The sequence below is a fragment of the Carica papaya genome, chromosome 2, assembly GCF_054855325.1.
Source record: "Carica papaya isolate Zhongbai chromosome 2, ASM5485532v1, whole genome shotgun sequence".
Taxonomy (NCBI): domain Eukaryota; kingdom Viridiplantae; phylum Streptophyta; class Magnoliopsida; order Brassicales; family Caricaceae; genus Carica; species Carica papaya.
This window is the reverse complement of record NC_142310.1, coordinates 8,124,249-8,139,801: the sequence shown is the minus strand read 5'-3', so window position 1 is coordinate 8,139,801 and position 15,553 is coordinate 8,124,249. Positions and strand designations below refer to the sequence as shown.

Sequence of the window (15,553 nt, the reverse complement as noted above, 5' to 3'; positions counted from 1 at the left end):
CGCCAAGATGTTGGGAGCATAAAGAACTCAGAGGAAGAGAAAAAACTTTAAGGTAATGTTAGAAGATTAAAGAAATAAAAGGAAATTGGTGTTTAAAAACTAGAGGGCAACATAAACACAGCGTCGGGATCTACCACCAAGAGTATACTCTTGGAAGATGGAGGTGGGGTCTTGGCACAATTCAGAAAAACAATATTAATACAGGACCCGACCACGGGCAAAATTGAGTTTAGATGAAGAAAGGTGCGAAGTTAGGACAAATTCAACTTGAGAGATGTCACAATCCCAGACCTAAGACGGACTTGTGTTGCAGTTCCAAGTCTTGATCCCAACCTAACCTAAGACCTAAGACTCCATCAAAGACTCAAGATGTGGATTATTTTTAGTTCAACTCAACATAGTCTATGTTACGAGCTTGACTTGACTCTAGCACTATTTCGACCATGGCATGGTCCAAATCCTGATTTAGTTTAGAGCACTTCAGTCTCAGCAAACCTGACATATACGGTCCCAAACCTAACCCGACATAATGCACAATTCCAATCTTTAGGTCAACTTAGCCTAAGGTGCCAACAGAACAGGGAAAACATCTCCATCCTACTCGAGATACGGTCTTGGCCTAACATGGCTTGACCAAGAAACTTCCAGCAAAACCAGGAACATTGTCTTTGTCCTAACTGGTAACTGATTGACTAAATTTATTGGTAATTTTGTCTCTTCAAATTTTTAGTTTGTCTTCCATCCATCATTGCAAAAATATTGACTAGAAAGATGGCCAAAGTGATGGATAAAGTGGTGGATAAGTGTCAACATGCTTTTGTAAAAGGAAGACAATTCTAAATGTGGCTCTTGTAGCTAATGAGATCATGGATAAGCTGTTATTCAGGAATAGAGATGGTGTCCTATGCAAGTTGGATATGGAAAAACCATACAATCATGTAAATTGGGATTTTCTTGATTACATGCTGAGGAGATTGGGATTCAGAGACAAATAGTGCAGGTGGATTTACTTTTGTATTACTACAACTTCTTTTGAAGTGATGGTTAATGGGGGTCCATCTTCTTTTTTCAAGATCTTCAAAGGTCTTAAACAAGGTGATCTATTGTTATGAATTCATTTGTAGGGCGTAAAAATAGAAGGCAAGACAGCAGCTAAATATGAGGTTAAAGTTCAATTAAACATAGAATACTAATTAATATTGAATTTCTGAATAACAGGATGTTGAAGTTCAATTAAATATGAAATTCTAATTAGTATTGAAATCCTAAGTGGTATATGATTTTTCATTAGTATTGGATTTCTAAATAGTATAAGATTTCTAATATTTTAGTACAGTATTTCTAATTAGACTCATATTAGTATTCCTAATTACACTCGAATCAGTATTCTCAATTAGACTCAGATTCTTAAGACTTGTAACCTCTATTTAAAAGGGTATTCTTATTATTAATAAAACAAGTCAGAATCTATCTCAAACTATGAGATTGGAGTTCTATCAAACGAAGTTTAAGATAGCAGCTTCCTCTGATAAGCCGTAATCTCTTAACACAAAATAGATCACTCATATAATAAGAACAATGGTGTTAGCTCCTTGCTTGAAAATGATTTTGTTGTTAACCGTCCGGTGACTCAATCCTTAACCAGGAATGTAACATCTATTACCTCCCCAATTTTTTATTGTTGTCATGAAATTCTTGAACAAAATGTTGCTAAGAGCTAGAGAGCTGCAATTTCTTAAAGGTTTAAAGGTGGAGTGAGGGTGAGCATGTGGAGGATAATGCTTAACCTCATGTGCATTTTACTGAGTTTCCAGGCAGTTTTTGGTCTCAATTTCAACTTAACCAAGTCTGAACTGATGAGAATGGTGATGTGAGAGATGCTTCTAGGTTAGCGAGAGTTATGGAGTGTAAAAGGAGTTGCCAATTAAGTACATGTTGTTACCTTTGGGAACCAAATATAAATATGTGAGAATGTGGAATCTTGTGGCAGCAAGGTTTGAGAGGAGGTTGGTAGGATCAAAGAGAAACCTCTTGTTCAAAGAGGGGAGACTTGCACTCATTAAAAGTACATTGACTAACTTCCCCATTTTTAACATGTCCCTTCTAACAACCCCAGTGAGTGTTGCTAAGAGACCAAAATCAATTCACCGTGGATTTCTTTAGGGTGACTCTGATGATAGGAAAAAATATCACTTGGTGGTCTAAAGTTGAGATCTTTAGTGGACATAAATATGGCCTTACAAGGTAAGCAGCCATGGAGATTCATAAAATAAAACAATATCTTATAGTGGATAGTGATAGTAGCGAAATTCAGTACTGTGAATAGTGGATGGAACCCCAGAATATTGACTAGACCACATCAGAAGGGGATGTGGAAAAAAATATGCATGAGGAATAAATTTCAAGATTGCATCAAGTGGAGAGTTGGCACTAGGGACAGAATCAACTTTTGGTAAAATGCTTGGTTTAGAGGGGGAGGGGGATCGCTCAAAGATCAATTTTTCCATATTTATACTATTGCATGACACAAAGATATCAAGGATTTTTAGTCATTCAGAGATAATGGAACCGGAGGGGGGGGGGGGGGTGCATGTAGAAATTATGATAAACCTCAATGATGAGGAAATTAATGACTGTGAAACTCTCCTCACTTTCTTTACATAAATAAACAAGAGTAATGTCCAACCAATTTGGAGTCTCAATACGAAAGGATCTTTCTTGGTCAGGTCTTTCAGTAATTATTTGATTAAGAATGGAATCATGAAGATTAATTTTCCTTTTCGACAAATCTGAAAAGTTAATACTCCACTTAAAGTTACTATTTTTGCATGGGAAGCAAGTTGTGGGTGTATTCTGACTATTGACAAGCTAATGAGGGAAAAGATTTTGGTGAATGATTGTTTTCTATACAAAGGGGAGTCAGAGTCTTGTAACCACATCCTTCTTTGGTACCTGCTTGCGTATAAGCTATGAACCAAGACTTACGAATTACTATGAATTAGTTGGACCATGATTGGTTCGGTAAGGAAGAAATTTGGGCCTGGAAGGATATTAGTAGAGGGAAAAAATACATGAATCTTATTCCTCTTATTATCTTTTGGGTGGACTGAAAAGAGAAGAACATAAGAGCTTTTAAGAGGGTGGAAGGTGAATTTGATAAGGCTAGAAATAGATGGTTCCATACCCTGGGTTTTCCACTTATGACTTATTCTATTTATACATTAGAGGGTTTTGGGGATCGAATTAATATTCTGATTGATATGTAAATACTTTTTTGTACATAGATTCGCACTCACTTGGTGCTTGTAAATCAATGAATCATACCATAATTTGAAAAAGAGTTTCTCTTTCATCCATTTTATTCCAAATTGGAAGGAACTAAAACACATATATTGGAGGGTTGAAAGGTATTCCTCATTTCTTATTCTCTAATGTAATAAAATTCCAAATAATGGAAAAGGAAATAGAAGATGAAATGCAACTGTCAATTTCCTTTCCTCTCATTTGGTAACACTCTCAAGCAGAAAAAGGGAAACCAACTGTCCTTGCTCTCCATTCTGCTGAACCCATGTCCTCATCCCAACTTACCCTAACAGCAACCAAGAAATGGATCCATTTCCAGCTATTGGAGCTTTCTTGTGTTTCTTCCAATATCTAAATGGTCACTTGAAACTCAAAAAGTTATAAATAAATACCAAATTTTGGTCTCCTCCAGGGCCCTGATCTATACTCTCTCCTATAATAATATTAAAAGATGATGTCATGTCGACAATGATGTATGGAAATGCATCACTTTTAACTGCTTCAAAATTTCAAAAGTGCACTTCAGATCGTGTGAGTGATTTGTTCTCAAACAAGACAGTAATATTCGAGATTTTCTTTTTCTTTTCTTTTTTTTTCTTTCACACAAGGGAAAGAATGCATATAAAAGAAGCCAAGCACAGTAGAAGAAGGCTAATTAGCCTTTCTCATCTCATCTCTAACGACACCTAACTGCTCAATGGTAGCATGCTGAAAAATAACTTTTTCATTGTTCAAATGATCCCAAGCTTTGCTAAGAATATATTTCAAACTCAAGCTGCTATTTTCATTATGCCCTTTGAAAAAACTCTTTAAATTTTAGAACTTCTGGATGTGAGTCGCAAATATATTCTTCTCTTAAAATTATTACCATTATTGTCACTCAATATACCGTGATACATTATATATATATATACGAATACATATGTATCTTGATTCTGACAAACAAAACAACTTTCTGTTGTCACTTCAGATATGAAGGCTCACTAACATTGCATTTGAAGTCTTCAAACAAAAACTAATACATCAAAGTATAGTTAATTTGACTTTTCGGAGCTTTCTACAGGAAAGGTCACTGTAAATGCACTTAGATGAGGCTAGTGATCAATTTGTATTACAAAGACACTATGTTATTACATATCAGCACAACAAAAATGCATGAATAGTTAAGGGAGTTGTTCCCAGGAACTTGACCCCAGAAGGATCCATTTCATATGGTATTTGCAACCAACATGTGGGGTGCAAGCATGACAAAGGTAAAGGCAACCCCTCAACAAAAATCTTTCAGAGCAACTCCATTGAAATATGTAATATAAGGAAATAGATCTTAGCATGAACTCCATAGACATAGTAAAAACCCAGACAAAGCAGAAGCGCAGCATTTACAATAACCAAAGAGGAAGCCTGCTGGAGTAGCTAGGTAAGAAGAAGCAGAAAAAGAGGTGGACTAAAATGAAGACTCAGAAAATGTCATACTGGTCTTATGTTTTCAGTCGCTTTTGAGCTTGATCAGAGTCCTCTTCACCGCTCACATCCCTGGGATGCGCCATTGCTTGATTGCCAGAAGACATATTCTGAGGATCCTAGAAATAGTGAAGACACTATAAGATCCATAGCAGTTTTTAAATAAGACATGTTCTTTATGAGCTGTAATCACAACATCGTTCTTAACATCTGTTACAAATAATGTAACAGAACTGAGAAAGGAAAAGGGCCCTCACAAGGGAGTAGAAAAAGGTGAGATGCAACCTGATACTAACATGTACTGCTACAGGATCTAATTATTTTCTGTTGTTTTCCAAATCATACCTTGGCTGAAACTGTTCCAGAGGTCATACCCCTATTTGCCCGCCGCCCGAGATCAATCTGCACGGAGATGTTCGCCTGTGATAGATCTACGCCTGCATTTTGCAATGCTTGTGTCACAGTGCTTAATAACCTGACAAGAATTGAATTATTAATGTGCTTGTTAGTAATTGTCAACTATGATCTTAACACACAAAGACAAACAAAGTTTGACGGTGAGTGGACAAAAAAGCTTAGAGATGGGAAAAAAAAAAATATCAGAATCCAAATAAATGAAGTCATGTCATTGGTGGTAGGTCATATGCTTCCAGGAAAGCTTCATGCTTCTTAAAGATTGCAGATACATCCTGTCCCCTCCCCAACTCTCAAAAACGGAGGATAAAGAGTAAATTTAGCTTTACCTACCCCTGCGAGTAAACACTGGATATGTTAATTGTTCCCCCTTCAATATTTAGCTCCTCTTGGCTCAGTGAATCGCTACTGACACACTCACTTGTTTGAGCGTCAGAGACAGGTCTTTGAAGAGGGTGTGCAGGAACACAATCACCTTGAGCAGCCATGTTTGCCTGCAAAGGCATGGGCAAAGCTACTCCCTTACTTGCTAACTCAGGCTGTCGGTCCATAACTTTGCAGGCAACATCTCTATTAGCATCAGGCTCGAGAGGATTTTGCGAGCCAGTGAGCATACTTGGGGCAATGGTTATATTGTTTTCTTCAAACTTCCCAGTATATGTTGACCCTGGACCAGAACCATTTTTTATACTTTGAGGGTGGTTTACAAGGTTCTGAACCCGCCAGTGACTGTTTCTCTGTGTTCAGCCAAAAGAATAATAGTTAAATTTTAAAAAGCATAACTAAATTGCTATTAAATATAGTCAGCTTATTGTACAAAAATAAGCAACATCAATGACTGTTCATACCCCCAACAGAAACAAGAGAGCTATACTTTAAAAAGAGGCAAAATTGCTTTCAAGAAGGTAAAGAAGTGAACCCTAACTGACCATTTAAATTCAAACAGTAGAAAGAAAACCATCTAGAAGCAAATTACTTTCTCTTGGATAAGCACTATATAAATCAAGAATAAACAATGCAGTAAAAATAAACTTCCCATATAACTTTTGAATGTCAACTTTATGAAGTTCAAAACCTTATCGCCAATTTTAAAAAGGATAAGCTTGCAAGTGAGTTTAAAAGAACGAAATTTAATAGAATCAAACCCAACTGTTCTTTTAATGGTTTCTAGAAACTCGCTGTTAAGATCCTACTTTAGGATCTTGCTACGAGTTTGAAAGTTGCAAAAGTAGAAAGAGGATTTACCAAGTAAGACTGCTGCAATACCTTATCTTGACAAAAATGATTTGGAAATGTTAAATAATCCAACGAACTCTAAGTAAGAAAGTACTTGAAACAATTCTGAAATTATTATCTACTTAGCATATTATTTTTCCATTAACGGCCATATTGGTTAGCAGTACCGTCGAAATTGACATAATCAAACATTTAAATTTTTTTTAAATAAGAATCTGGTAGTAAGCTGTTAGAAAACTGAACAGATACTGTATCTTCCATATAATGATCTGTCCTTACAACTATTTAAAATGTTAATGGTACTGGCTGCTGTTTCATTTGATTAAAGCTTATAATTCCACTCTCTCTCTCGAAAATGAACTTCTCCTCAAGCACAAAAGATAAAATGGTGGAGAATAAAACCTCTAAAAAGCATCTGCAGGAGAGACATGTTCCACATCTGCATATCCTGTTGACATATGGAATAAAATTTGTAATTAACCATTACAGATGAAATTTCCCAAGTAAATTTCTGCTTGAGGTCAGGGTAACCAGGAGGCCTTCAACTAGTCTCAAAACAATGTCTATCAGTTCTCCATGAGCGGAATAAAATCTGCAACCAACCTCCTTTTAGCGTTAGAACAATTTCTATCCTGCTTTGGAATCTTGCATAATTTCATAATCTGCAGGGTACAAAAGTTTTTTGGGAAGTGCACCCCAACAACTGTTGCCTTGGAGATGGAAATCCCAATCAACACCCACCAATGTTGTTCTGATGACAAGCATCAGCCTGATCATTTCCCAATCCAGTTTCAGGCTGCCAGTAATGTCTTCCCCTAATAAGACTATCTTCTCTTCCCTTTTGACATGTAGACTGGTGCTTGAAAAATTTCATCAAAATTTCTTCTAACTTAATTGTTAAATCTTGTTGTTCATCCCTGTCATGCTCCTGCTCAAGATGTTGCAATGCCCAATTCTCCGGGTACATTTGCAAAAAGTCTCAAGTTGTTGCTCAAGAGATCTTAGATCACCTACAATGGCAGGCTCTAATACTAAATGCTATGTTCCCCACTTTAGGATCTTGTTATTATTTGGAAATTTAGAAACTGAAAGAGGATCCGAAGTATGAGCACCACAACTTCCTTCCTTTCTGCCTTATGTTGACTAAAATGATCGGTCTTTATTATGAAAGAATCCAACAATCTATTCATTTAAAGTTCTCAAAACTTAAGTAAAATTATTCCTTTTTTAATTTTATTTTTCTATTAAAATTTAAATAGGTTAAAATAACAGCAGGCTATGGGACAGTACAGCAAAAACAACTGTCAACACAAACCCAAGAACTGCTTCTAGAAGAATCAGAAAGAAACAGACATAATCAAACATATAAATCTAAAAAAAAAAAACTTGATAGTGAACATAAAACGCTAAACAGAAACTGAATTTTCCATTTGATCTGTCCTTGTAATTGTTTAAATACTAATGGAAAAACTAGCTGCTATTTTATTTGATTAAAACTCATAACACTAGCAAACTGGTTCAATCCAAGACTAACAACATTATGTTGAATATTTTTAGTTATAATACTACTTTCCTCACTAGTTGGGAAGTCCGTGGTGAAATGTACTCCAAGTGAGATATGGGCTCACAAATGGGCTGGATGGCAAGTTTGAGCACAAGAGCCTATGGAATGAGGTTGTGAAAATGGATCAGGGGGAGTGGCCTAACTTTGCTGACTTATTCATGTCAATGTAGGTACTGTTCGTAGAGTGAGATTATTGAAGGATTTGTGGCGTGGGGATCAACCTTTAAAAATCCAATCACCTAGCAACAATTGTTTAGCCCTTGCCAAAGAAGCCAGAGTAGGGGATTTATCTGAGGATACTGTGGAAGGTGGCTCATAGCACATTGTCCTCCATGATATCTACAATAATTATTGAGAGATTGAGGAATTCAGTAATTTGTTTGCAGCCCTGGAATTGCTCAATGAACCAGTGCAGTGAATACGAGGCAGTTTGGAAAGTCACCAAGAATGGGAGGTTGTCGATCAAATGTTGCTATTTTGCCCTCTTGAACTGTGACTAATCCTGAATACTCCCCTGGAAGCCAATCTGGAAACATAAAGCCCCTTGCTTAACCTTTTTTGGTTTGGCAAGCCTCGCAGATAATTTGAGGAAAAGGGACTATTTCATCACCAATCAGTTCTCATTTTACATGCAAGATAAAATTTCCCTAGGTATCTTCTTTTATGGTGCTCAAAACGGGAGAAAGCTGTGGGATTCATGATGTAGTGCAAGTAGGCCTGAAACTAACTTGCTTAAAATTAGTTTCAAAATAAAGAAAATTTAGGTTAGAAACAAAAACATAGAGAAGAAATTGGAGATCAAGATGAAGAAATATAGAGAGAATAAATCAAATGGGATAGATTAGACACAAAAATAACTAAAAGAAAGGAAACAGAGAGATAACCCTAACAACAGAAATGCTTAATACATCATCTTCTATCTTCTTATTAATTATGATTATTATAGGCATTAATTACAACCAATAAGAAAGATTATAATAAAAGGGGAAATAAAAGGTTGCTATATTGTGAAACCTAACTAAATACCTAAATTTCTAATAATTTAAAATCTACCAAAATAAGTTAATAAAAATACTAAATAGTTGCAATAACTACATTGACCTTTCTTCATACTAAAACCATTCTAAATCTATATCTTCCTATTATACATCGTTTCTATGTCACTTGATGAAACTCAGACTTGAATTTGAAACAACAAATCATCACAATTGAAAAGACTTTCAAAAAGTCAAGAATTGTGATAATCTCCATAAAAAGGCTAAAGTTAACCAAAATTATTGGTTCCATATGATCGTGAAACCCAACAAGGCAAAATGAAATTGTTCTAAGAAATCTGTTTACTACCACAACAAGAACAACTCGGATAGGAGAATGAGGCATAAAAGGAGCTTCACAAGGTCAACATCAATGGAAATAACTTCAGTTGGAGCTAATGTCCCTAGTGCTGCCCATGATGATTCATAAGAAACTTCAAGATCTCATCTTCTAATATAGGAATATGTACACTCTAAAGCTCTACTCTTGTACTGTTGCAAACAATCTCATAATTCTTTGGCTTTTGCATTTAGGTCAAATGTGTGATTATTCATCCAACAACAATTTGACATAAATGCATCGACCATTTAGAGAATTTCTAGCATCGACAGCATGTTTAAGATGTTGATACTAGATAAAAACTTGATTATATGGAAGTATTTCAATACTTTCTATCCATCCATATGGACCAAAAACTTGGGACAAGGTATCACATGTAACCAGATATGATTATAATATATAGAGTTCCATGTCAAGATATCACCTTTAACTTTTATTTACTCTAAAAGTGACCACGTGATTCAAATTTGACCAGACTGAACTCAAAGTTTATAGACATTGAAAAACATTGGGAGCCAGTTTGACCAGTGCAAAACTGGTATAGACCAGTTCACAAAAATTTGACTTCTCTTGTTTGACCAGTCCAATCCAAAACTGGTCTATAAGAGCTTGAATCCGACTGGTCAAACAAGAGCAACAAAATTTGTGTCAACTGGTCAAACAACACTTGCCAATTCACAAGTCGCAAGCGCGTTAGATAAACACATTGCCTCCAGTCAGCGGTGAAGGTAGGGCTGCCAACTACAGCTATCTCTGGTCGGGGTGGTCCTAAATAAGCAGTTAATCTTACCTGAGATGCTCGGAAAGGGGAGATCTAGAAAATGCAGCGAAGAGCTTTCAAGCAGAGTTTACAGCTGTGGCTCCAAGTATGGACCGCTTGAACCTCTCTAGACATTGTGAGCGACTTGAGATGATGGAGGTATTATGCAATATGGGAGACTTCTAGATTGTTTTCCAAATATGTTCTCTTCTTGTTTTTCTTTTTTCAAGAAAGGTTTAGACTGCCAAGTTGTGCTGTGAACAATTGTTTTTTCTTTATTTCCTCCAAATAGTAGATCTTCGGCAGATGCATGGGTAGCAGTTAGGCTCTAATACCGATTGATGAAAAACGAATAGCCATTAGACTAACTTTATAGGGAAAAATAAATTGAACAAAACTCGTCATGCAGAATAATAACTACAAGAATGAAGATAGATAGATAACATGAAATAAAATCTTAAAGAAAGAAATTCTTAGTCCATTACTATCAATCTTCTTATTATTGATTGTTACTGCCTTTTTAAAGGCATTAATTATAACTAATAAGGAAAATATTAAAACAGTAAAGGAGAAAATTAAAAGTTTCTATAATTTATACCTGCATAAATACACTAAGTTTCAAGTATCTACCAAAATAATAAACTAAAAATACTAAGTAAAACAATAATTACATGGACCTTTCTTAATATAAAACTATTTCAATTCTGGATCTTGTTCTTGCATCAATTCGACTTTTAGTTTAATGGGTATCAAGTGGATGGTAAGCGGTTCTGTTAAGGTCAAGTTGCCGGCTTCAAAAGAAATTAAAGCTCACAAGAAAAAAAAGAAGCTTCTGGGCCTTTTTCTCATACCATTTTCTGAACAAATGAAGCAGAGAGTTAATAGAAAGTTTTTTAGGGGAGCTGTATCTAATTTTGGTCTTAGAGACCACTAGCTTGTAACTTCTTTATTTTGTTTAAAGGCCACACTCTCCTTAATGGAGAAGATTTTGGGGAATCTTTTGTTTGGTTCTCTTGTGCATGACCTTTTATTTCCGTCTCCATTTTACGTAGGTAGCAACCCCTTGCTGCCTATGTTTAAAATATTTATTTTTCTTTTCAAAAGAAATTGTAGGTACAATATGTCAATGCACAAAGTCAAATTCTTGATGCTCTCGACAAAGATCATTTTTTGTATTTACATTACCGTAAATCCCCATATTAGCTGTCATTAATGGATCATAAAGGTTTAAAGATTCTAGGACCAAATACTTTTACATGTATATCTGGCCTTTAATTGCACCACTCTCTATCCAAAGCATCTCAAAGTAGCAACTCGATTTATTTCGGTAAATAGTTACAAAAGAACTGTATTACACTTATATATCTTGAAAACAAAGATAATATGCTCAAATAATGATAAGTAACTAAGACTGAAAGACCATCTCCTTGCCAAAGCCACAAACTGTGTAAGATGCAGCCCATTCAACACATGAAGAAACGTTTAGACCCATAAAAAACAAACTATCAATAAGCAGAAAAAGATCAACAGTTGATTTTTCGCAACTTTACCCATGGCACCAGCTTTGTGGGCTCCGGACTCCATCCCTGATATGAACCCTCATACTTCTGTAGTTTCTCCTGTAAATAGTGGACATACTCAATGACCTGCAAAAGAATAACAATAGTCAGTTGACAAAAAAAGCAAAGTTCATAAACTAAAATTCAACGAATGCCATAATAAATGCAAAATTCTTTGATATACCTCCAAAAGGAAGGAGGCTGTATCTTTCTTCTGATCACTGTGGGGTATAAGATCTCTCAATATCTGAAATCTGAAAATCAACATGCCATGGTTCATCAAGCTCAATGGTGTAGAAACTTTAAAGAAGTCGGAATTAATAATTAACATCATTGAACCTTTCTCAGATGTGGTAAAGCAATATGTCCCACAACTAAGCACGACATGCTACGCTTCTTTTTTCTTTTCGATAAAAGAAAAGATATTATCAGTAAAGAGAGCATTTCGAGAAATACAAAAGCATAGGATCAGAAATTCGCCAAAACTCTCCTAAAAACAGAATGCCAAGCCAAAAACATAAAATAAAGGTCAAAACAAAATCCTTCCCCCACCCTCTCCCAATTTCTATGTTAAAAAGATACAGAAATATCTCTAAGACATCCATGAGCCTTAGCCCATAAAGAAATTGCATTGGGAACCGTCAGTCTTCCAAGAGTCTAAAATTGCACTCCAACCACCACACCCAGAAACCCGCAAATGAGGCCCTCTCCAAAATATTCTAGCCTCATTCCTCACCTCATGCCCATAAAAAGATGAGTTCACGAAATACTCGAGAGAATGGGGAGCAACCCACAGCAACCAAAGGTATCAAACAACATAGTCCACAGTTCCCAAGCCATATCACAGTGAAGAAAGAGGTGACCCTGGGTCTCCTCCCTTCTAAAACACATAACACAAACGTCTGAAAAGAGAGCATGTTTGCTCCTCCAAACTTGCAACAAGTCGTTTGTATCAAGCATTATTTATACAAGTTGTTTAGTTAAATAATTTTGAAAGTTTATGCAGAGACAGCTTTGCTTTCTGGCTTTAAAAACAATACCTTGGCAATCTCTATATCTCCATCATCAGAAAATTATGCTTTGTTATTGAATTGTACATTCAACTAAAAAATAAGAAGATACCAGATGTGAATACAAGGTCATACAAAGAAGACGTAATGTAACAGAATTGGCACACCTCTCATTGATTTTGCTCCTCCTCCGCTGCTCAGTAACAGAATGTTTGGATCGCATAGCGTTAGCCCTATCATTGTTCTTCCCGTCTACTTCCACACAAAACCAAATTAAAAAATTTATATAGTCTATCCTTGGGAAAAGAAAGGCTCAACAACCCAGACGAGAGAAAAAAAAAATCAGACTTTACCCACTTTATAAAATCCATAAACAAACAAAACCAAGAAAAACTCATCACATAATAAGAACAAAAAGAGGGATCTTTTTTAATTTAGATCTAATGATACCTTTATTTTTGTTATTATTATTATTGTTAACGGCTGTTGCAGGAGCATTTGACGATGGACCTTCTTTCTTGGAACCGAATTCCTCATCTTCGTACTCATCCTCTTCTGGATTTCCCTTCTCTGTTCTCATCTTCTCTTCTAATTTTCTCAAATGATCGCAACATAACCCAAATGTTAAATTGACGAAGAGAATATCAACCATCATAATATATGAAAAACCTCGCAAAGGATATCTTCAAAAAAAAAAAATAAACATACTAGGAAGACGGAAATAAAAGGCAATACCTTTTAGCAGGTGCTTTTCTTTTCTGTTTTTTTTTTTTTTTTTTTTGGGGGGGGTGGTCTTTGTTTTTTCTCTTTTCTCTGTCTTCTTCTTCACCGGGTAGAAAGAAACACAAGCACGGTTGTTAAACCAGTTTAGCTCTGGGGTTGTTCTGGTTTCATCAGTGGCTAATGAAACGGGTCTAAGTGGAGAAAAGATGGCATATGGATTAGCCCATGGGCTTCTCGTGAAGTCACAAATTTTGGCCGTTTGTTTATTTGCTGAGACACGTGTACGGTGCTGTATACGTGTTTCTCAGTTGGCTTGCATGAGTGGGCCTAGAATTTCTAAATACTTGAGCTCCATCAGCGATTCAACGGTGTTTTCTTATCAACTGTCAGTGTAGAGAGTTTCAGAAATTATCCGTAGATTTAAATTAATTTCCGTGTTCCATAACTTTCAAAATAAATTATTTATTAGTATTTTAAATATAAGTTTAAGAAGTGAAAAATAAGTCTACAATTTAATCTTAATTTTTTTTATTTTTAATATAATCTCAAGTTATAAAAATATTTAGAGTAAATAATATTTTTTTATTAAAATTATAAATATTGTTTATTGTTTGAAATTAATACTTCATTTAAATGTTTATTATTTATTATTTTTAAAATAAAAATTGATATATTTTAAATTACTTAAAAATTTAATTATGAACACATTTTTTCAACATTCTCAGATCTATGTGTGTGTGTGTGTGTATATATATATATATATCGGAGAGAAGACGGGATTCACGTGAGGAAGTGGAAACTAACGTATAAGCAGCTGGAGCCACGGTAGTTTTGAGGGTTAGACAATAAAACAAAAGTAACGACCGTTTCCTCACGTTGCTCACATGACCACCCTCTCACCTTTTGAGCAAGTTAGGATTTAAATTATCCAACATAACAAAAAAAATTATTTTCTAAAATTAGAAAAAATTTGTAGCTTCAATTACATAATAATTTAATTATCAAATCGTTAAAGCCTATTTAAATTTAAATTTTATTTTTTATTCATTTAAAAAAATTTGATAAAAATTAAAAATTAAATTAGAACAAATACTAAATTTTAACGATTAATTTGATAATTTAATCTGAAACATCTAAATTATAAAATTAGTATCTAAAATTTGACTTAATTAATAAATACTTATATAAATCATAATGCATGCTTCTGTTTCTCAATAATATTATTGTTGAATTTTTGCAATAATAATTTAATAACAAGAAAGTTAATTTCCAATGCTAATTTCACAAATAAAATTATAAGTGATTGATATTTTATCTTGAAATTTTATTAGTAAAATACATTTATTATTTTGAATAAGTTATTTACTAGACAAAAGATGCATATAGGATAAAAGACAAAAATAGTAATAAATATTTCAAGACCTATGTATATGGAAAACACTAAAATATAATAAACATAATAAATAAATTAAATATTTAAATAATTATTTATTAATTACAACTTAAGAACTTATTTAGTATAATCATTATAATAAATATAGTAAGAAATAAAAGGCATATATATATATATATATTCTCTTTCTTTTTCTTTTTTTTGAGAAATTTATCATGTGTATATAAATTCTAACATAACATTGATGATTTTACTTCTTATTAACGTTAAGTATAATTCTATACAAACTACTTTTGGTTGAAAGGATTATGAAGATAAAACAAATTAGTAATTTGACTCTATTAATATAAAAAATACAAATGTAATTTTGAGGCCGAAATCATTTGCCGTCCATTCATTTTAAAGCTAAAATATTCGTGGAAATTTTAAATAGCAAATTATGATTAAGTCTTTCTTGAATTTTAACAAATTACCTTATCGTCGAATATAGCAAATCAAATTAACTGTTCTAGGATTACAACTTAGCAAATAAAAAAAGGTGATCATATACTCTGTATGATCATGACAATCTTAACAAAGCTTGTATTTACATTTTTTTAGGATGTAATCAAATAAATAAATTTATAACAAGTGATGTTGTAGTTCCAACCAATATTAGATTGAGATCAAGGCAACTATGCACAAGGGATTGTAGAACCCTAGTTAGCATACGTCTGACACCAATGCCTTTAACTTTGCAAAATATTAACAGACGAC

The 15,553-nt window shown here is 34.3% G+C and overlaps 1 protein-coding gene across 4 annotated transcripts; it reads right to left on the bottom strand.

The window, feature by feature from the left end:
* Window positions 1–4,268: 4,268 nt before the first annotated feature.
* On the bottom strand, window positions 4,269–13,575 carry BIM2 (BES1-interacting Myc-like protein 2). 4 transcript variants are annotated; one of them, XM_088213128.1, is made up of 8 exons: window positions 13,417–13,575; window positions 13,132–13,269; window positions 12,849–12,933; window positions 11,856–11,925; window positions 11,663–11,758; window positions 5,512–5,915; window positions 5,110–5,239; window positions 4,269–4,883 (listed from the first exon to the last, which is right to left on the bottom strand). In XM_088213128.1, the coding sequence occupies exons 2-8, from the start codon at window positions 13,259–13,261 to the stop codon at window positions 4,782–4,784; spliced, it is 1,017 nt and encodes a 338-aa protein (XP_088069254.1). In that variant the 5' UTR covers window positions 13,262–13,269; window positions 13,417–13,575; the 3' UTR covers window positions 4,269–4,781. The 4 variants fall into 4 exon arrangements, with proteins under 4 accessions (XP_088069254.1, XP_088069255.1, XP_088069253.1 ...); XM_088213129.1 differs by having other exon boundaries at window positions 13,132–13,277; window positions 13,417–13,567; XM_088213127.1 differs by lacking the exon at window positions 13,417–13,575 and having other exon boundaries at window positions 13,132–13,375.
* Window positions 13,576–15,553: the final 1,978 nt, after the last annotated feature.